The following is a 22,456-nucleotide window of genomic DNA, read 5'->3' on the forward strand; positions in this document are numbered from 1 at the left end:
GGGGAAGGGGGATGGGGGAGAGTAGGAGTAGAGGTGGGGTCAGGGTTCGTTCCCACGCTTAGGGTGTAGTATAGGTATACCAGGCGGTGGTGTTACCCAGTAGACCAGCCCCGGGCACAAGACACACATTTTGAATGTTGGTACATTTTAGGCTAGCAGCCATCATAACGCAGAACACACATTTCCATTGGACATTCATGGATACTAACCTGTGCCCCCGCACATTGACTGTACCCCCTGTATATAGCCTCCCTACTGTTATTTCACATTGACTCTGTACCGGTACCCCCTGTATATAGCCTCCCTACTGTTATTTCACATTGACTCTGTTCCGGTACCCCCTGTATATAGCCTCCCTACTGTTATTTTATTTGACTGCTGCTGCTATTTTTATTTGTACTTATCTATTTTTTACTTAACACTTATTTCTCTTAAAACTGCATTGTTGGTTAAGGGCTTGTAAGTAAGCATTTCACTGTAAGGTCTACACCTGTTGTATTCGGCGCATGTGGCAAATAACATTTGATTTGATTGTAAAGTTATTCAAATCTTCTGTACTTCTCAAACAATAAATAGTTAAATCAGATGAGTTGTACGTTTTTGTATTGATGATCATTCCATACACCTCAGTAGGACTTATCGTTTTGTATTGATGATCATTCCATACACCTCAGTAGGACTTATTGTTTTGTATTGATGATCATTCCATACACCTCAGTAGGACTTATTGTTTTGTATTGATGATCATTCCATACACCTCAGTAGGACTTATCGTTTTGTATTGATGATCATTCCATACACCTCAGGAGGACTAATCGTTTTGTATTGATGATCATTCCATACACCTCAGTAGGACTTATTGTTTTGTATTGATGATCATTCCATACACCTCAGTAGGACTTATCGTTTTGTATTGATGATCATTCCATACACCTCAGTAGGACTTATCGTTTTGTATTGATGATCATTCCATACACCTCAGGAGGACTAATCGTTTTGTATTGATGATCATTCCATACACCTCAGTAGGACTTATTGTTTTGTATTGATGATCATTCCATACACCTCAGTAGGACTTATCGTTTTGTATTGATGATCATTCCATACACCTCAGTAGGACTTATCGTTTTGTATTGATGATCATTCCATACACCTCAGTAGGACTTATCGTTTTGTATTGATGATCATTCCATACACCTCAGTAGGACTTATTGTTTTGTATTGATGATCATTCCATACACCTCAGTAGGACTTATCGTTTTGTATTGATGATCATTCCATACACCTCAGGAGGACTTATTGTTTTGTATTGATGATCATTCCATACACCTCAGTAGGACTTATTGTTTTGTATTGATGATCATTCCATACACCTCAGGAGGACTTATCGTTTTGTATTGATGATCATTCCATACACCTCAGGAGGACTTATCGTTTTGTATTGATGATCATTCCATACACCTCAGGAGGACTTATCGTTTTGTATTGATGATCATTCCATACACCTCAGTAGGACTTATCGTTTTGTATAGATGATCATTCCATACACCTCAGTAGGACTTATCGTTTTGTATTGATGATCATTCCATACACCTCAGTAGGACTTATCGTTTTGTATTGATGATCATTCCATACACCTCAGGAGGACTTATCGTTTTGTATTGATGATCATTCCATACACCTCAGTAGGACTTATTGTTTTGTATTGATGATCATTCCATACACCTCAGTAGAACTTATCGTTTTGTATTGATCTCTCAGATCACAACAGCCTACGTGGAATCACCAACAAACCGAATGGTCCGATCACCAAACACCTGCCTCTCATGAAGAAGTAAGAGTTTCAACAACCCAAGACTTTCCTTGTCAGTTGTTGAATGTGTGACGTTGTGTGTTCATATCGAGATCTTGAGATAAGTGTCATATCGAGATGTGTTATATCGAGATATGTGTTATGCCAACACCATATTTTAAAGGGAAACCAATATTGTCCCTGTCCTTTGCAGAACAATGAGGAATATGACCACGGCTCCTACCATGAGTACCCCTACGAAGAGGTTGCTGGGGTTGGGCAGATCAACAGCCATGCTAACCATGCCAGTGTCCCCCAACAGGGCCACCCTCCTATACCCCAGCCTAAGGCCTGGAACCAGCGAGGACTGACTGAGTACCAGCATGTACGTCATGTTTTTAACTCGAAATGGCCTAATAAAACATCAAGCCTAGTCCTGGACTCAAAAGGATATTCTCCATTGAAAGTGCTTCTTAGGCTTGATCTGTGTCTGGGAAACCGGCCCCAAGGTTTTTTAAAATTATGAGCGAGAGACGTGACTATTCTCTTCCAATGCAGCCCTTATGATTTTTGGTTGCAACTCAAGTCACATGGGTTTTAACAACAACTTCATCTCCCCTCCGAACAGGAGCACCAACATTATAGCCATGGTGAAGGTTACACGTACACCAGCGTGGGTACCGAGCAGTCTGCAGCAGCCGGTCCTGATTTCTCCACGGAGGAGGCGGGGTATGGAGATGAGCTGTACCCACGTGGCGCTGTTCTCCCTGGGGTGGAGTACCAAGTAGTGGGGGGGGGACAGAGGGACGAGGAGAGCTACGCCGGTGGGGATCAGAACAACACCAGGAAGCACGTCCAAGTGAGTGGGGTCATATTTTATATTTTACTTCAACAAGATTTTGATGAGAGTAGATGTTGTTGTTTTTTTCATGTTTTTATGGACAGTAATGTGACTGTAAGAAATCTGGCATTAAACTCAATTAGAATCTTGTTACCAGTAATAATAATGCATTGATATCATCAATCATTATTCGATAGTCTCTGGGCTGATGATCAAATTGATTTATTGTCTCACCGTTGTTATGTTGTCCTCCTGTAGAACTTTGACAGTGGCGGATCAGGAGACCATTATAAGGCCAGCTACAACCCCTACCAGCCTGCTAGCCAGACCAAGATGTTCAACTCCGAGGTCCCTCACCAGCACCTTGACGACCACTATGACCAGCTGCAGAGAGACTTCCTGGACTCAGCACAGAGTGAGTCTTTTCACATTGTCTTGGTTGGATGTTCATGATCTTCTTCTAATTTGACCAGTTATGTTGTTATTGTTGTTGTTCTTCATGGCTTGCTTATTTGATGTTTTATTGATAAGGTAGGAAATTCATCCTCCTTTTTTTGTTCCACGTGTCCCAGGTACTGCAGACGCTCAGCAGCTGGCCCAGCTCCAGATCCTGAACAAGGCCCACTTGAGACAGATCGAAGACCTGGAGCAGAAACTGGAGGATTCAAGACGCAACATGAGATACCTGGAGCATCAGTTTGCCATCGTGAGAGGTATGTGGATACTGGGAAACCATATGCTAGTCTACTGTCCCACTTCATGAACTGTCATGCGCATGTGTAGTGGAAGTGAAAACTCACCCATAACATGTTGGCTGGTGACATTCACCTTCCCTTAGATCTGAAACCTAAAGCCAACTGACACTCACGGATTGACGGACTAGTCTCTTGCTCTGTTGGCTAAGAGGGTTAGCTTTGAGTGGTGTGTTTTTTTGGGGCAGATGGTTGTGAGTTCCAGCCCATCTCATGGCAGAACCGAATGCACTCTGTTACACATGAATAGCTAGATGTTCCTCTCCCCCCCCCCAGATGAGAAGGAGGGTCTAGTGGTGAGTCTGACGGAGTCCAACAGAGTGACGGAGGAGGCCAAGGAGAGAGAGGTGCTACTGCAGACTAGCGTTAAGTCCCTGGAGCTGCGGGTTCAGGCGCTCACTGACCGAGATCATGAGGTACGGTTTATGTCAGTTGACGTTACCATGACGATAATGGATTTTGGGGTTGTAGAACACCCTGCGCTTGATGGGAGACTTGTATTCAAATTCTAGTCGGTTGGATTGGAACGTTGTCCTAGGGCTGTGGCGGTGGTCATGACGTTTTGTCAGCCAGTTATTGTCATGCGGATTACTGCCGGTCTCACGGCAATTGACCGTTAATTAACAGAAACACGTTTAGCATCTCCAGGCCCCCATGCATACAAGCCACTGATGTGCACTATAATATACACAATCGCAACAAATCTGTTATTTAGAGTGCCTTCGGAAAGTATTCAGACCTCTTGACTTTTTCCACATTTTGTTACGTTACAGCCTTATTCTAAAATGGATTAAATAAGAACATTTCCTCAGCAATCTACTCGCAATACCCCATAATGACGAAGCGAAAACAGGTTCTTAGAAGTTTTTCAAAATGTATAAAAAAACAGAAATACCTTATCTGCATAAGTATTCAGACCCTTTGCTATGAGACTTGAAATTGAGCTCAGGTGCATCCTGTTTCCATTGATCATCCTTGAGATGTTTTTACAACTTGATTGGTGTCCATCTCTGGTAAATTAAATTGATAGGACATGATTTGGAAAGGCACACACCTGTCTATATAGGGTCCACACCTGTCTATACAGTTGACAGTGCATATCAGAGCAAAAACCAAGCCATGAGGTCGAAGGAATTGTCCGTAGAGCTCCGAGACAGGATTGTGTCGAGGCACAGATCTGGGGAAGGCTACCGAAACATTTCTGCAGGATTGAAGGTCCCCAAGAACACAGTGGCCTCCATCATTCTTAAATGGAAGATGTTTGGAACCACCAAGACTCTTCCTAGAGCTGGCCGCCCGGCCAAACTGAGCAATCGGGGGAGAAGGGCCTTGGTCAGGGAGGTGACCAAGAATCCGATGGTCACTCTGACAGAGCTACATAGTTCCTCTGTGGAGATGGGAGAAACTTCCAGAAGGACAACCATCTCTGCAGCACTCCACCAATCAGGCCTTTATGGTAGAGTGGCCAGACGGAAGCCACTCCTTAGTAAACGGCACGACAACCCGCTTGGAGTTTGCCAAAAGGCACCTAAAGGACTCTCAGACCATGAGAAACAAGATTCTCTGGTCTGATGAAACCAAGATTGAACTCTTTGGCCTGAATGCCAAGCGTCACGTCTGGAGGACACCTGGCACCATCCCTATGGTGAAGCATGGTGGTGGCAGCATCATGCTGTGGGGATGTTTTTCAGCGGCAGGAACTGGGAGACGAGTCAGGACCGAGGCAAATTACTGAGAGCTGGGTAGGCTACTCCGGTTTTATAGCGAAGCAGCTGAGAAATCATTATAGTAGCAGCTGGGATCCTCTTCTTTTTTGTGGCAACCATTTAAAACTCTACTTTCACACGGGATCGCATATAGAAATGTCTGGGCTTATAAGAACACTTATCTCAACCACTGTTTGAGGAGCAGCCTCTCGCTGCGCTACAGGTGATTATATTCCGCCCAAACTCTGTATGCCTTTTGGCTCTCCAACCCTGTTCCTGCTGCTACCCAGTGTTTAATTTGGGAAACCAAGTGAAATCTGTTCGGTAACATGTTTTCACAACGAAACATATTTATTTAAACTGATGACAGGCCCTATCTCTGCTTACCCAAGAATGAAATGAAAGGGAGAGCGGAGGAGATGGAAACGCACGGTGGTGAGATTCTGTAGCTAAAAGGTAATGTGTCAGCCGATTTTTTTACATTATTTTTTATTATGAAAATATACAAAAATGCCCTATTACTAAGCTATTTACAATCAAATACAAATTCACGATTGTAGGCTAACTGTAAGCAGCCCTGCACAATCAATGAACCAACAGCATCGCCTAGGCCGATACGTTCTCTCCCAGACTCATGGATAGACATTTTGGAGCGTAGCATAAGGTAACCAGGCCATCCATTATGCATACTAATACAGTATCAAAAACGTCTTGAATCTATGTTTTCTTTAATGTTTTTCTGTCGTGCGTAATATGCGGTAGGCTATTGCATTGTATAACGACACAATCATTATTTTAAATATTTTTATTTTTTACTTGGCCTATGAATATTCATAAGCTCTAATATGCATATGGATGTTCTACATGCAACGTCTTAAATGTTTTAAAATGAATCATCACCTTAGAAAGCGCTGTCCATTTTGTTGTTTTAGTTTTTAAACAACATCCATGTTTTCCACTCAGTTTCAACCTGTTGAACTTTTTTTTTTTTCTTTCAAATTGATCAATCACAGTGAGGTCAAACAATGTAGCCTAACGGTGACTTTTAAAAGCATGATACTGTTTTGATGATAAGTGTTTGATGTGGTTTTCGATTGCATTTGCATTGACGTCAGAGTGGTTAGAGGGACAATGGAGCCCTGAGTACCAGGCAGTTAGCGACCTGATGGTTAGAGGGCCAATAGAGCCCTGAGTACCAGGCAGTTGGCGACCTGATGGTTAGAGGGACAATAGAGCCCTGAGTACTTACTTACTTACTTTATTGTCCCCATGGGGAAATTTTGTTGCAGTGTCATGTACACATTTGAAGTGGAAGTAGAGGAACAATGGAGCCCTGAGTACCAGGCAGTTAGCGACCTGATGGTTAGAGGAACAATGGAGCCCTGAGTACCAGGCAGTTGGCGACCTGATGGTTAGAGGAACAATAGAGCCCTGAGTACCAGGCAGTTAGAGCCCTGATGGTTAGAGGAACAATAGAGCCCTGAGTACCAGGCAGTTGGCGCCCTGATGGTTAGAGGAACAATAGAGCCCTGAGTACCAGGCAGTTAGCGACCTGATGGTTAGAGGAACAATAGAGCCCTGAGTACCAGGCAGTTAGCGACCTGATGGTTAGAGGGACAATAGAGCCCTGAGTACCAGGCAGTTAGCGACCTGATGGTCTTAAGTGAGTTGAGTACTACCAACGCATGTCCAGAGTGCAAAAGGGGAGATTATCATGACTCAACGGTCATGTGGAATTTGACAGCAGTCATGACTCATGACTTCCGTTGTGGCAGTAATACGGTCACCGCAACAGTTGTAGACCAGGGTGTTCCAACCCTGTTCCTGGAGAGCTACCCTCCTGTAGGTTTTCACTCCAACCCTGTTCCTGGAGAGCTACCCTCCTGTAGGTTTTCACTCCAACCCTGTTCCTGGAGAGCTACCCTCCTGTAGGTTTTCACTCCGACCCCGTTCCTGGAGAGCTACCCTCCTGTAGGTTTTCACTCTGACCCCGTTCCTGGAGAGCTAACCTCCTGTAGGTTTTCACTTGACTTTTTCCAAGTTTTATTGTGTTACGGGCCAAATTTAAAATTGAGTATGGTGTACACTCAATACACCATAATGTCAGTGTTTTAAAAAAAAAACATTTTTTCAAAGTAATTAAAAGCTGAAATGTCTTGAGTATTCAACCCCTTTTTTTATGGCAAGCCTAAATAAGTTCAGGAGTAAAAATGTGCTTAACAAGTCACATAGGAAGTTGCATGGACTCACTCTGTGTGCAATAATAGTGTTTAACATAATTTTTGAATGACTACATACACCATATGTATCTTGCGTGGAGCCCCAGATCGAGGGAGATTATCAGTGGTCTTGTATGTCTTCCATTTCCTAATAATTGCTCCCACAGTTGATTTCTTCAATCCAAGCTGCTTACCTATTGCAGATTCAGTCTTCCCAACCTGGTGCAGGTCTACAATTTTGTTTCTGGTGTCCTTTGACAGCTCTTTGGTCTTGGCCATAGTGGAGTTTGGAGTGTGACTGTTTGAGGTTGTGGACAGGTGTCTTTTATACTGATAACAAGTTCAAACAGGTGCCATTAATACAGGTAACGAGTGGAGGACAGAGGAGCCTCTTAAAGAAGAAGTTACAGGTCTGTGAGAGCCAGAAATCTTGCTTGTTTGTAGGTGACCAAATACTTATTTTCCACCATAATTTGCAAATAAATTCATTAAAAATCCTACAATGTGATTTTCTGGATTTCTTTTTCTCATTTTGTCTGTCATAGTTGACGTGTACCTATGATGAAAATTACAGGCCTCTCTCATCTTTTTAAGTGGGAGAACTTGCACAATTGGTGGCTGACTAAATACTTTTTTCCCCCACTGTAAGCCTGCAGAATACAAATAGTGTGTGTGTGTGTGTCTGTCTCTCTCCCTCTAGAACACTAAAAAGCAGCATGTGGCGGAGGCAGCAGTGGACAGCATGCAGCAGCAGATGATGGAACTGTGTCGGTCAGACAGTCTGTCCAGAGCCAGAGAGCAACACGACAGAGACCTGACTGTGGTCAGAGAGCAGCATGACGCCAAGCTGTTGGTGTTACAGCAGAGACTGGACGCCTGCACTCAGGCCCTGGAAGAACAGGTCAGGACCCAGTGGAATTGATGTTGTCGTCATATTAACCAGTAAACATTATCACTTATCGTTTGTTCTTGGTATCACTCTTGACTATCTTGACTATTTTGAGCTAATGAGACATTGTAAGAGGTTCATACATGCTTATGACAATGTAATGAATGCATTATAACCGCAGGCTTTAAATTAATCCATCGTGAAATTTGCTGTATTGGTCCTGGGTGCTCTCTGGTCACGATAGACTGTGAACCTGAGAGTTGTCACATTGCTGTCAGTGAATCCCATACTAACCACTGTAGTTGCTGTGGTATGTTCCAGGCGGAGGTGGTCCAGTGTCTGCGTGATCAGGTGAGGCAGCAGGCTAGACGGAGAGAGGAGGAGCAGGTGGAGAGAGCAGGAGTCATCAACACCCTCACACAGCATCTAGAGAAGAGCCAACAGCAGTGTGCCAAACTGCTACAGACTGGTGTGTGTCCGTGTCCGCCTGTGTCCGCCTGTGTCCGTCTGTGTCCGTCTGTGTCCGCCTGTGTCCGTCTGTGTCCGTCCGTGTCCGTCTGTGTCCGTCTGTGTCCGTCCGTGTCCGTCTGTGTCCGTCTGTGTCCGCGTGTGTCCGTCTGTGTCTGTCCGTGTGTATGTTTGTGCTGTCCAAACTGCTCCGTGTTTGTGTGAGTGCTGTCACCAACATGGGAAATGTTGAAGCCCCCTCTGTCCATCATCTGTTTTATTGAAGCCCCCTCTGTCCGTCACCTGTTTATTGAAGCCCCCTCTGTCCATCACCTGTTTATTGAAGCCCCCTCTGTCAATCACCTGTTTTATTGAAGCCCTCTCTGTCCATCACCTGTTTTATTGAAGCCCCCTCTGTCCATCACCTGTTTTATTGAAGCCCCCCTCTGTCCATCACCTGTTTTATTGAAGCCCTCTCTGTCCATCACCTGTTTATTGAAGCCCTCTCTGTCCATCACCTGTTTTATTGAAGCCCCCTCTGTCCATCACCTGTTTTATTGAAGCCCCCTCTGTCCATCACCTGTTTATTGAAGCCCTCTCTGTCCATCACCTGTTTTATTGAAGCCCCCTCTGTCCATCACCTGTTTATTGAAGCCCCCTCTGTCAATCACCTGTTTATTGAAGCCCCCTCTGTCAATCACCTGTTTATTGAAGCCCCCCTCTGTCCATCACCTGTTTTATTGAAGCCCTCTCTGTCCGTCACCTGTTTTATTGAAGCCCCCTCTGTCCGTCACCTGTTTTATTGAAGCCCTCTCTGTCCATCACCTGTTTTATTGAAGCCCCCTCTGTCCATCATCTGTTTTATTGAAGCCCTCTCTGTCCATCACCTGTTTTATTGAAGCCCCCTCTGTCCGTCACCTGTTTTATTGAAGCCCTCTCTGTCCATCACCTGTTTTATTGAAGCCCCCTCTGTCCATCATCTGTTTTATTGAAGCCCTCTCTGTCCATCACCTGTTTTATTGAAGCCCTCTCTGTCCATCACCTGTTTATTGAAGCCCTCTCTGTCCATCACCTGTTTTATTGAAGCCCCCTCTGTCCATCACCTGTTTTATTGAAGCCCCCTCTGTCCATCACCTGTTTATTGAAGCCCCCTCTGTCAATCACCTGTTTATTGAAGCCCCCTCTGTCAATCACCTGTTTATTGAAGCCCCCCTCTGTCCATCACCTGTTTTATTGAAGCCCTCTCTGTCCATCACCTGTTTTATTGAAGCCCCCTCTGTCCGTCACCTGTTTTATTGAAGCCCTCTCTGTCCATCACCTGTTTTATTGAAGCCCCCTCTGTCCATCATCTGTTTTATTGAAGCCCTCTCTGTCCATCACCTGTTTTATTGAAGCCCCCTCTGTCCGTCACCTGTTTTATTGAAGCCCTCTCTGTCCATCACCTGTTTTATTGAAGCCCCCTCTGTCCATCACCTGTTTATTGAAGCCCCCTCTGTCAATCACCTGTTTATTGAAGCCCCCTCTGTCAATCACCTGTTTTATTGAAGCCCCCTCTGTCCATCACCTGTTTTATTGAAGCCCTCTCTGTCCATCACCTGTTTTATTGAAGCCCTCTCTGTCCGTCACCTGTTTATTGAAGCCCCCTCTGTCCGTCACCTGTTTTTATTGAAGCCTCCCCCTCTCCGTCACCTGTTTTATTGCTCAGGTTCAGTCCAGGAGATGGGCCAGCTGCAAATGAAACTACAGCAGACTCAGTCAGCCAAGACCAGGAGTGACAACATGAACAAAGCCTTGCAGGTATTCTCTTAGGTCCTTTTTGATTTGCATCCAGAAATGTAGATGTTGATAATGAATAGTCAAATGTGTATCACAAAAAAACACTTTTGTTGTTTCTATGCAGAAGTGCACTTTGTCGAGTTAAAGAAATGTAACGAAATAATGTAAACGTAAGAATGTAATGAAAGGAAAATGTGCATCATGTTAAACCGCTCTTCTGAAGGATCAGATCGACCTTTAATACCAGTTTATAAGCCTTTAATACCTGTTTATAAGCCTTTAATACCTGTTATAAGCCTTTAATACCTGTTATAAGCCTTTAATACCTGTTTATAAGCCTTTAATACCTGTTTATAAGCCTTTAATACCTGTTATAAGCCTTTAATACCTGTTTATAAGCCTTTAATACCTGTTATAAGCCTTTAATACCTGTTATAAGCCTTTAATACCTGTTATAAGCCTTTAATACCTGTTATACGCCTTTAATACTTGTTTATAAGCCTTTAATACCTGTTATAAGCGTTTAAGACCTGTTTATAAGCCTTTAATACCTGTTTATAAGCCTTTAATACCTGTTATAAGCCTTTAATACCTGTTATAATCCTTTAATACCTGTTTATAAGCATTCATGAGCCTTTTATAATGCTTTAGTGGTTATAACACGTCTCTCTTACCTCTTGGTTTCTATAGGAGAAGCTGTCTGAGCTGACGGAGCAGATCAGCCTTTAATACCTGTTTATAAGCCTTTAATACCTGTTATAAGCCTTTAATACCTGTTATAAGCCTTTAATACCTGGTATAAGCCTTTAATACCTGTTATAAGCCTTTAATACCTGTTATAAGCCTTTAATACCTGTTATAAGCCTTTAATACCTGTTATAAGCCTTTAATACCTGGTATAAGCCTTTAATACATGTTATAAGCCTTTAATACCTGGTATAAGCCTTTAATACCTGTTATAAGCCTTTATAATGCCTTATTATAGCGGTTATAATGTTATGTCACTTTTTTCTCCATCTCAGGAGGAGTTGTCTGAGCTGAAGGAGCAGATCTGTCTGTATGAGTCTGCAGTGAAACATGGAGTCATCTCTGTTGAGGTGAACGGAGGAGATCTCTGGGAGAAGCAGCTGTCTGACTCCTATGTAGACCTGGGGATCAAGAAGACTAACTGGAAGAACGGACGACTTCACAGGTACGCAATGGAACAATTGAATGTTGTACCTTTTTAGACGTGAACTTGAAGTATCCACTTAGTATCAGGGTTGGTGTCAATTTTATTTCAGTTCAGTCAAATTCAGAAAGTAAACTGAATGAGGAGTTAAAATGTCCGTTTTATTTCCTACATTGAAATGGAATTGACCCCCAACACTGTTCAGTTTATAAGCTCCGGAACTCCAGTTTTATCTGTTAAGAAACTTTTTTAAATGTGTATTATTAGTGGTCCCGTACGGCTCAGTTGGTAGAGCATGGCGCTTGCGACGCCAGAGTCGGGGGTTCAGATCCCGCAAGGACCAAACATAATACAAATGTATGCACTGTCTGAACTGTCTGTAAGTTGATTCGGATAAAAGCGTCTACCTACGTGGCACATGTATAAAGTTCTCAGCTGTGTTTTACCATGTTCTCCTTCTGCCCGGCAGTACTCCTCTGGTGGAGGTGTCTGAGCCCAACCCCAAGCTGCCCAGAGAGAAGGAGGAAGGGGCTGTGAGGGAGCTGAGGGCCGAGCTCCAGCGCTGTCTGGCCAGTCTGAAGGGGAAGAGGCAGAGGATCAGCCAGCTACAGGACCAGCTATGGGACTCACAGGGACGAGTTAGTGATGGACATTATTTTATTTTTTTCCCCCGAGGAATTTCAGATCGCCCTTGCAAAATAGGTTTCTAAGCTCAAGGCTGTTTCCTGGTTAAATAAACGTGAAATTAAAATCATTCCCACTATTTGGATTCATCCTCGATTTGTGTATAATTAAAACTCACATATCCCATCGCCAAAAGTCCTGTTTTCTCTCTTATTTTGTCCTATTTTCTTTCTTGTCTGGATCCCGTCCCTGCAGGTGGACCAGCTACAGACCCAGTTAGACCAGGACCAGACCAGCAACACCGCAGAAACCAGACCAATGGACACGCATCCAGATGTAGCTTCCCAGAAAGAGTTGTCCAGACTGCAGGAGGACAGGCAGCGCCTACAAGAACGCCTTGAGGTTGGCAGCTGAATTTATCATTTGATAACAAGTCTCGAAAGCTTTTCACACTATTGAGCTGCACCAAGCTGAGCTAAACCAATCTATGACGAGCCAAAAAAGTTTCGTTCTGGTTTGACACGGTAGTGTGAAGAGGGTGTCTCTGTTGAACTGAAGTCCCAATACATGATAGCTCAGTTGGTAGAGGATGGTGCTTTTGCAAGATCAGGATAGTGGGTTCGATTCCCGGGACCAACCATATGTAAAAATGTTTTATGCCCGCATGACTGTAAGTCGCTTTGGATAAAAGTGTTTTCTAAATGGCATATTATTATTATTACTACTATTTATTATTATTATGATGATGATCCATCAACCGCTCTTTCCAGCACACACCTCAGTGTTACATTCTCACAGTTGTTTTTCTGTCTCTCTGTCTCTGTCTCTGTCTCTGTCTCTGTCTCTGTCCCTCCCTCCCTCCCTCCCTCCCAGACCCTAGAGAAGAGGAACGTGGAGCTGAAGCAGAGTGAGGAGAAGGTGAAGGGGGCTAACTCTGAGCTGTGTACCAAGATGAGAGAGATGATCCAGGAGCTGGACCAGGAGAAGCAGGAGGCTGCCCAGAGGTCAGCCTGGGGTGTTGTGGCTGTCCACGTGAAAACTGCACGTCTAACGTTGACATCTGACTCTTGCACTGTGGAATACTTCTGATGTGCTGCATGTCAGATAAGTGTATATCTGTGTCTTGGCATCCTAGAGAGAGTATAGTTTTATCTCTATAGCTGGTGTGCACTGTATGACACAGCTAATTTCCTAATGGATACAAGTCATCACATGGGAAAATAAGTGACTGTGCGGGTGTGTAATGACTCATTGCGTTACCACTGTACTGATGTGTGTGTTGTCCAGGTATGAGCGGACCCAGCAGCAGTTCAGAGATGACGTAGTGAACCGTGTTCGTTCTGAACTGGCCCTGGAACACACAGCACAGATGGATGACATCACAGCAGACCACCAGCTGCAGATACAACAGCTACAGTAAGGGCTGCTGTTGCTAAGAGCTTGGCCCTGGGGCTGCTGTTGCTAAGAGCTTGGCCCTGGGGCTGCTGTTGCTAAGAGCTTGGCCCTGGGGCTGCTGTTGCTAAGAGCTTGGCCCTGGGGCTGCTGTTGCTAAGAGCTTGGCCCTGGGGCTGCTGTTGCTAAGAGCTTGGCCCTGGGGCTGCTGTTGCTAAGAGCTTGGCCCTGGGGCTGCTGTTGCTAAGAGCTTGGCCCTGGGGCTGCTGTTGCTAAGAGCTTGGCCCTGGGGCTGCTGTTGCTAAGAGCTTGGCCCTGGGGCTGCTGTTGCTAAGAGCTTGGCCCTGGGGCTGCTGTTGCTAAGAGCTTGGCCCTGGGGCTGCTGTTGCTAAGAGCTTGGCCCTGGGGCTGCTGTTGCTAAGAGCTTGGCCCTGGGGCTGCTGTTGCTAAGAGCTTGGCCCTGGGGCTGCTGTTGCTAAGAGCTTGGCCCTGGGGTCCAATTCTCGCAGGGATCACATGCGTACATTTTAGTCATTTATCAGACGCTCTTATTCAGAGCGACTTACAGGAGCAATTGGGGTTAAGTGACTTGCTCGTGGGCACGTCAACAGATTTTTTCACCTAGTCAGCTTGGGGAGTCGAACCGTCGACCTTTCGCTCTTAACCACTTGGCTACCTGTCGCCTGTAGGTCGCTACCTGTCGCCTGTAGGTCGCTACCTGTCGCCTGTAGGTCGCTACCTGCCGCCTGTAGGTCGCTACCTGCCCCCTGTAGGTCGCTACCTGCCCCCTGTAGGTCGCTACCTGTCGCCTGTAGGTCGCTACCTGCCCCCTGTAGGTCGCTACCTGTCGCCTGTAGGTCGCTACCTGCCGCCTGTAGGTCGCTGCCTGCCGCCTGTAGGTCGCTACCTGCCGCCTGTAGGTCGCTACCTGCCCTGTAGGTCGCTACCTGCCGCCTGTAGGTCGCTACCTGCCGCCTGTGGTCGCTACCTGCCGCCTGTAGGTCGCTACCTGCCGCCTGTAGGTCGCTACCTGCCCCCTGTAGGTCGCTGCCTGCCGCCTGTAGGTCGCTACCTGTCGCCTGTAGGTCGCTACCTGCCGCCTGTAGGTCGCTACCTGCCGCCTGTAGGTCGCTACCTGTCGCCTGTAGGTCGCTACCTGTCGCCTGTAGGTCGCTACCTGCCGCCTGTAGGTCGCTACCTGTCGCCTGTAGGTCGCTACCTGTCGCCTGTAGGTCGCTACCTGCCGCCTGTAGGTCGCTACCTGTAGGTCGCTACCTGTAGGTCGCTACCTGTAGGTCGCTACCTTTCGCCTGTAGGTCGCTACCTGTCGCTACCTGTCGCCTGTAGGTCGCTACCTGTCGCCTGTAGGTCGCTACCTGCCGCCTGTAGGTCGCTACCTGCCGCCTGTAGGTCGCTACCTGCCGCCTGTAGGTCGCTACCTGTCGCCTGTAGGTCGCTACCTGCCGCCTGTAGGTCGCTACCTGTCGCCTGTAGATCGCTACCTGCCGCCTGTAGGTCGCTACCTGTCGCTACCTGCCGCCTGTAGGTCGCTACCTGCCGCCTGTAGGTCGCTACCTGTCGCCTGTAGGTCGCTACCTGCCGCCTGTAGGTCGCTGCCTGTCGCCGCCTTGAGTGAAAGTGTCTGCTATGCGGCAGATAAACCATACTCTGCTCTCTCAAACTACGTCAGGAACAGTTTGAGGTCTCCTGTATAACCTCATCTACAGTGACATCCTTTCTTCTCTGGACAGAGCCAAGCTGTGTGAGGCGAATGGGGAGATGGTGGCAGTACAGGAGTGTTACATCTCACTCTGCAAGGAGAAAGACAGGCTGGAGGAAAACCTGCAGGGAAGAATGGAAGAGGAGGAGGAAAGGAGACAGAAGGAGGTATATAGTCTAGTACACACACTTACATTTACATTTTAGTCATTTAGCAGACGCTCTTATTCAGTGCGTGCATACATTTTTCATACTGGCCCCCCGTGGGAATCGAACCCACAACCCTGGGTTTGCAAGCGCCATGCTCTACATGCTATATGAACAATAGCCTCGTCCCAGAACTAGTTGTGTTGTGTTGTCTTGTGTTTGTTGTTGTCTTGTTGTTGTGTTGTCTTGTCTACTCCTGTGTTTGTTGTCATGTGGAGTTGGCTGTAGAGCTAAAACAGGTCTGGAAACGGGCAAGGAACACTGGTGCAGAGAATGCCTTTTTATTTCTGTGAACTATAATTTTTATTTATTTTCTATATAAGACAAATAAGAAGTCTTCAGGGGAGCGACCACACTGAACAAGAGGAAGAAAACAACTAACAAATAAATGAAGAGTCAGGGAAACACAGAACAGACACATGTAATGACCAAACATACGGACAGTGGCCTATAATAGCAGCCAAACATCCTAAAGTAGGTGGTTCGAGCCCTGAATGCTGATTGGCTGACAGCCGTGGTATATCAGACCGTATACCACGGGTATGACAAAATATTTATTTTTACTGCTCTGATTATGTTGGTAACCAGTTTTATAATGGCAATAAGGCACCTCTGGGGTTTGTGGCTATATGGCCAATATACCACGGTTAAGGGCTGTATCCAGGCACTCCGGTTGCGTCGTGCGTAAGAACAGCCCTTAGCCGTGGTATATTGGCCATATACCACAAACCCCCGAGGTGCCTTATTGCTTAAGTGTCCTACATCACGTTCTGGGGGTACGTGATAGACTTGGACCAGTTGGTTAGTGTCTCAATGCTAGCTCCATTCGTTTTGGCAGTTGATCTTTCTACTATACATATGTCGTTGAACGTCTGCTAAATGGCATTATTATTATTATTATTATTATTATTATTATTATTATTATTATTATAACGTTAGCACAGTGCATTATTCGGTTCAAACCAGCTTTTGAACCAGTTGTTGAAGCTGCTAAGATTATTAGCTTTTCTTGAAAAGACGTAGAAGTTTGGACTGTAACCAAAGAGCATGAAATATCTTATTGAGAACTTTTCCTAAGACGTCAACAACAACATATATATTTCCAAAGAGCTTCAACAGTTATACAGTGCCAAAACATATGCATGTAGTTTCCTATAACAGAAAAGGAGCATTTATTACGTTGATCATTGTCCGCAAGCTTCAGTTTAAATCTACGCTCCGGAGCAGCAGGTAGCCTAGCGGGTAGAGCGTTAGGTCATTAACCGAAAGGTTGCTGGTTCGAATTCCTGAGCCTTCCAAGGTGAAAAATATATAGTCCTTGAGCGAGGCACTTAAACCTAATTTGCTCCAGGGGCGCCGTACTACTATGGCTGACCCTGTAAAACAACACATTTCACTGCACCTATCCAGTGTACATAATATAAATATAAAATATAAGAAAAAATTAAATAAATAAAATGTCCTGTGTGCAAATTTTTTATGTATCAGCTGATTGGAAATGTTTTATTTTATTTTATTTAAATGAAAATGTTGTTCCATAACATGGGCCAATTCCATTCGATACCGAGGCTCTCCAGGTCTCTTTCCCACATCATTGTGACAGCGGAGAGTGTTGACGCTGTGTGAAGATGACTTTATTATGAATTAGGGACAACATTTCAGTCTTTCTGGTAGAGGAAATCAACATTACATGAGGGTTGGGAGCCTGGACATGTATCCCATGGGACACCATAGGTTTTCATAGCTGTACGTAGTTTGAGGTAGAAAAACCGTTATGAGCCGAGGATAGAATAAGTGTCCTTCAGATCTTGTAAAGATGGAAGACCCTGTTGGTTGAAGATATCATTTCAAAAATGGGGTTTAGGTGGTGGGCGTGACCAATGGTGCAAACATTTTAGAGGCCTTCCTGTTGGCCGCAGTGACAAAATGTTGCTGTTTTTAAAGCCAACTTCCTGCAATTCTACACATTTTGTCATGAGGCTGAGAGAGAAATGTGCAGTTTTAAAGCACATTTCCTGCAATTCTACAGAAGCTATTGCAGTTGAAGCATGCAGAGATTTGGCCGGTGTGACGTAGCTTTGCGATAAAGCCGCTCTCACTACCCTGGAAGTTAATAGGAAAACGACTTTTAGGTCATACAGGCCGATGTCGTCATAACGCGGGAGGATGTCTTCTCTCGAATGAGCCATTGATCATATTTTTGCGGTATTCCTCCCTCGAGAATTGTGTCATTGAACAGAGGCTCCACCACATTTTTTCCTATTTGTCTGCCTCTTCAGTCCAGGGTGCATTGCAGGGTGCCGTTGTGAATGTTAGACTCCACTCTGCGAGGCACATCGATCTGCAGGTTGAACGTGGTGAGATTGTAGACTCCTGAATTGATAGTTCAGTTTGTTTAGGTGATTTTACAGCTGACTAGCTACGTTACATGCTGATATTGTCTTGGGTATTAATGTGTGTAGCTACGTTTGCTAACTAACCAGCTAGCCAGCCAGCCCATAGAGAGAGCATTGCATTGTGGGTTTTGTAGTCAACTTGAGCTTCAACAGATTTTCACAGCTGTTTTCACATGTTGCTACCAACCTTATTATAACGACAAAATGAAACATTTGTTCACAAAAAATATTGTTCTCACATGTTAGTGTTATTTAACAGTGTAAATTAGGGGAATTAGTCGTTTTGAGTGGATTTTTCCTTTAAAAGCTCTCAGCTGGAATGCCCAATAGTAATATCTGAAGTTGGGCAAAGAAATGCCACCCAACTTTTTTGGACGTGTTAAAGTGGAAAGGCTGATTTTAAGTTTCTGAGCAAGGCATCAATGTCCTTAAAGAAGTTAAGAGGGTGTGAAAGAGGAAGCGTTGCATTTTTTTTTATTGATGCAGGGTAGAATCGAAAACAATTTGACCGACACTCAGGGGGGACCAATTATTTAAATCTCTCTTGGATTTTAACGAGGGATGCACTAACGTTGTCACCAATGATGAGGGTGGGTGGGTGGGTCTGATCTGTAATGCCCAGGTAAGTAAAGCCGGGACATTCAAGAGACAGGCAATGATGGTAAATTGACTTCTTTGTCTGTGGCGTTTAATGACATTAAATAGCACGTAAAATAACCAAATCCTTCAAAGACGCCAAGGACTTGAACAGAGTCGGCAATGTCAGATAGGTACATCAAAATGTAATCAGTGTGAAGGGAGATATGAGTTGTTCCTCTGATTTAATATAGGCTATATATATATATATATATATATACATACATACATACATACATACATACATACATACATACATACATACATACATACATACATACATACATACATACATACATACATACATACATACATACATACATACATACATACATACATACATACTACATACATACATACATACATACATACATACATACATACATACATACATACATACATACATACATACATACATACATACATACATACATACTGATGTTCCCTAACAGCCTGCGCTAGAGGTTCTAGTGAGACCGCAAATCGGCTCGGAGAAAGCGGGCAACCCTGTTTCGTACTCCTATGCAATTCAAACTCAGGCGGACCCATGGCATGTTTGAACGCGTGCAGAGGGACCAGTGTAATAACTGGATAACTGAGGGTCCGAAGTCAAACCGCTTCAAAACTGCTAATATGTAGTCCCACTCCACACGGTCCAAGGCCTTCTCTGACAGCATCCAAATAACAGGCTGCACCGGGCCTGCTGCTGAACCGCGTCAATATGTAGTAAATTGACGGCCCTTTACGAAGCCCGCCTGGTCCGGATCACTAGGGATGAAATACAAGTGTCCGATCTTCTTGACAGAACCTTCGCATGCAGCTTGAAATCACAATTCAAAATTGACAAGGGCCTGGAGCTGGAATGTTCCAAAGGGCCTGGAGCTGGAATGTTCCAAAGGGCCTGGAGCTGGAATGTTCCAAAGGGCCTGGAGCTGGAATGTTCCAAAGGGCCTGGAGCTGGAATGTTCCAAAGGGCCTGGAGCTGGAATGTTCCAAAGGGCCTGGAGCTGGAATGTTCCAAGGGCCTGGAGCTAATGTTCCAAAGGGCCTGGAGCTGGAATGTTCCAAAGGGCCTGGAGCTGGAATGTTCCAAAGGGCCTGGAGCTGGAATGTTCCAAAGGGCCTGGAGCTGGAACGTTCCAAAGGATCTTTACCAATTTTTAGAAGGGAAATAAGGGCTGTTTTCTGATCTCTGTGAAAAGTTCCCAGCTCAAGCGGATAATTAATTGAGAATGGCTTTTGACGATTTGTGTCCTATTCTCAGCTGAAAACTCTAGAGGAGAGCAGAGCTGCTATGGAGAAGCTGAGATCAGACCTGGAGAGCCAGCATCAGGAGACTGTCACCAAGCTCCGAGCCCTGTGGGCTGAAGAGAAGGACGAGGAGGTCAGACAACAGGTCCAAACCCAGCTGACCAAGGCCAAGGCTACGTGGAGGGAGGAGAAGGAGAAGGTAGGAGTTGTCTTGTTGTGTGACCTCCAGCTAGCTCTTCTTGCTTTATGAGTGTATCAGTACTGCCACCCCATGGACAAAAAAAATCAAAGTTTGTATTTGTCATATGCACAGGAGACAGCCAAAGACAGCACAGTATGAAGATGAGCAGAAACAGCTTCTCCAATAGAAATCCCAGATCACCTTTTATAGGCGACGTTCACGGCGACGTTAGCTAGCTAAGCTCATGAGCAGAAAACACGTCATCTGGTCTAACGGTCGTGTCGCGCCGATATAAAGTTGTTTTTGACAAAAAATGAAAACGTGTCAGGTTGTCACTTTCACGAGGGTGTAGTAATAACATGTTCAACTACTGAAGATATTGGCTCCAATCTATAGGTCATGCCTTTAATCTATAGGTCATGCCTTTAATCTATAGGTCAGGCCTTTAATCTATAGGTCAGGCCTTTAATCTATAGGTCAGGCCTTTAATCTATAGGTCAGGCCTTTAATCTATAGGTCATATCTTTTTAATCTATAGGTCATGCCTTTAATCTATAGGTCAGGCCTTTAATCTATAGGTCATGCCTTTAATCTATAGGTCATGCCTTTAATCTATAGGTCATGCCTTTAATCTATAGGTCATGCCTTTTTAATCTATAGGTCATGCCTTTTTAATCTATAGGTCATGCCTTTAATCTATAGGTCATGCCTTTAATCTATAGGTCATGCCTTTTAATCTATAGGTCACGCCTTTAATCTATAGGTCACGCCTTTAATCTATAGGTCACGCCTTTAATCTATAGGTCATGCCTTTAATCTATAGGTCATGCCTTTAATCTATAGGTCATGCCTTTAATCTATAGGTCATGCCTTTAATCTATAGGTCATGCCTTTAATCTATAGGTCATGCCTTTAATCTATAGGTCATGCCTTTAATCTATAGGTCATGCCTTTAATCTATAGGTCATGCCTTTCATCTATAGGTCATGCCTTTCATCTATAGGTCATGCCTTTAATCTATAGGTCATGCCTTTAATCTATAGGTCATGCCTTTAGATCTATAAGTCATGCCTTTTAGATTTCGAGAAAATTAACAACTAAGGAATAATATTTGACTTCTACCATTGACTTGCCAAACCGGGGTCTGGTCTGTCGAGTCTGCTTCGTGACACGTTCCTCGAAGTATCGTGATGTAGCGCCTCTGGGTTTGGAAACTCTGTGACACAGCTGGGTGTAAAAGGTACAATGAAATGCTTACTTGCGAGCTTTCCCCAACAGTGCAGTGAAATGTGTGTGTGTATATATACAGAAATAAATTAATCAGGCCCTAATCTATGGATTTCACATGACTGGGCCTGGGAGGACATAGGCCCACCCATTGGGGAACCAGGCCCAGCCAATCAGAATGAGTTTTTCCCCACAAAAGGGCTTTATTACAGACAGAAATACTCCTCAGTTTCATTAGCTTTCGGGTGGCTGGTCTCAGACGATCCCACAGGTGAAGAAGCCGGATGTGGAGGTCCTGGGCTGGTGTGGTTACACGTGGTCTGTGGTTGTGAGGCCGGTTGGACGTACTACCAAATTATCTAAAACGACGTTGGAGGCGGCTATTGGTAGAGAAATGAACATTCAATTATCTGGCAACCGCTCTGGTGGACATTCCTGCAGTCAGCATGTCAATTGCACTCTCCCTCAAAACTGCGAGACATCTGTGGCATTGTGTTGTGTGACAAAGCTGCATATTTTAGAGTTGTCCCCAGCACAAGGTGCATCTGTGTAATTGATCATGCTGTTTAATCAACTTCTTGATATGCCACACGTGTCAGGTGGATGGATTATCTTGGCAAAGGAGAAATGCTCACTAACAGGGATGTAAACAAATTTGTGTAGCAAATTTGAGAGAAATAAGCTTTTTGTGCGTATGGAAAATCTATGGGATCTTTTATTTCAGCTCATGAAACATGGGACCAACACTTTACATGTTGCGTTTATTTTTGTTCAGTGTATATATAAAAACAAATAGAACAGTAAGACAAATACAATACTGTCAATAAAAAATAAAGTAATCAAGCATGAAAGATTTATTGAAAAATATACAGAATGTACTATGAAATCTAGTACGTCAGATATAATAGTAGACTAGAGGTGCAGATCTGTGATCATCAGGGTTATGTTTTATTGGGGGAATTCCTGCATTTCCCCTTCCCCTCCTAAACCAATACGTTATGCTACTTTTCTTGATGTGCTATTATTGAGTACGGTTACATGCACACAATAATACGATTTAAATATTTACATGCATTTTAACCTAAAAATCGTATTTACATGGACACATCTGAAATCAAGCTACCTTATGGGACATTGGTAAATGCAGAAAATCGGCAATTAAAATAAACGTTCTACCACAGCGACCATGTTGTTTTTGGGAAGCCTATTTGATTCTGAGTTCGGACATAT

The 22,456-nt window shown here is 44.5% G+C and overlaps 1 protein-coding gene across 3 annotated transcripts in view; it reads left to right on the forward strand.

The window, feature by feature from the left end:
• The window catches only part of LOC121540686 (centrosomal protein of 152 kDa), a 44,094-nt gene that overhangs the window by 11,789 nt on the left and 9,849 nt on the right, over positions 1-22,456 (forward strand). For 2 of the 3 annotated variants that reach the window (XM_041849702.2, XM_041849704.2), the window contains 16 exons: positions 1,762-1,834; positions 2,007-2,177; positions 2,421-2,651; positions 2,892-3,048; positions 3,206-3,346; positions 3,662-3,801; positions 8,011-8,211; positions 8,521-8,668; positions 10,352-10,443; positions 11,445-11,614; positions 12,063-12,231; positions 12,473-12,619; positions 13,091-13,221; positions 13,505-13,633; positions 15,361-15,496; positions 19,832-20,017. In XM_041849702.2, coding sequence (XP_041705636.2) covers positions 1,762-1,834; positions 2,007-2,177; positions 2,421-2,651; positions 2,892-3,048; positions 3,206-3,346; positions 3,662-3,801; positions 8,011-8,211; positions 8,521-8,668; positions 10,352-10,443; positions 11,445-11,614; positions 12,063-12,231; positions 12,473-12,619; positions 13,091-13,221; positions 13,505-13,633; positions 15,361-15,496; positions 19,832-20,017 — 2,422 coding nt within the window. The remainder of the gene's footprint in view (positions 1-1,761; positions 1,835-2,006; positions 2,178-2,420; positions 2,652-2,891; positions 3,049-3,205; positions 3,347-3,661; positions 3,802-8,010; positions 8,212-8,520; positions 8,669-10,351; positions 10,444-11,444; positions 11,615-12,062; positions 12,232-12,472; positions 12,620-13,090; positions 13,222-13,504; positions 13,634-15,360; positions 15,497-19,831; positions 20,018-22,456) is intronic. The other variant, XM_041849706.2, reaches the window with a different exon arrangement.

This window comes from Coregonus clupeaformis, chromosome 26 (genome assembly GCF_020615455.1).
Source record: "Coregonus clupeaformis isolate EN_2021a chromosome 26, ASM2061545v1, whole genome shotgun sequence".
Classification (NCBI taxonomy): Eukaryota; Metazoa; Chordata; class Actinopteri; order Salmoniformes; family Salmonidae; genus Coregonus; species Coregonus clupeaformis.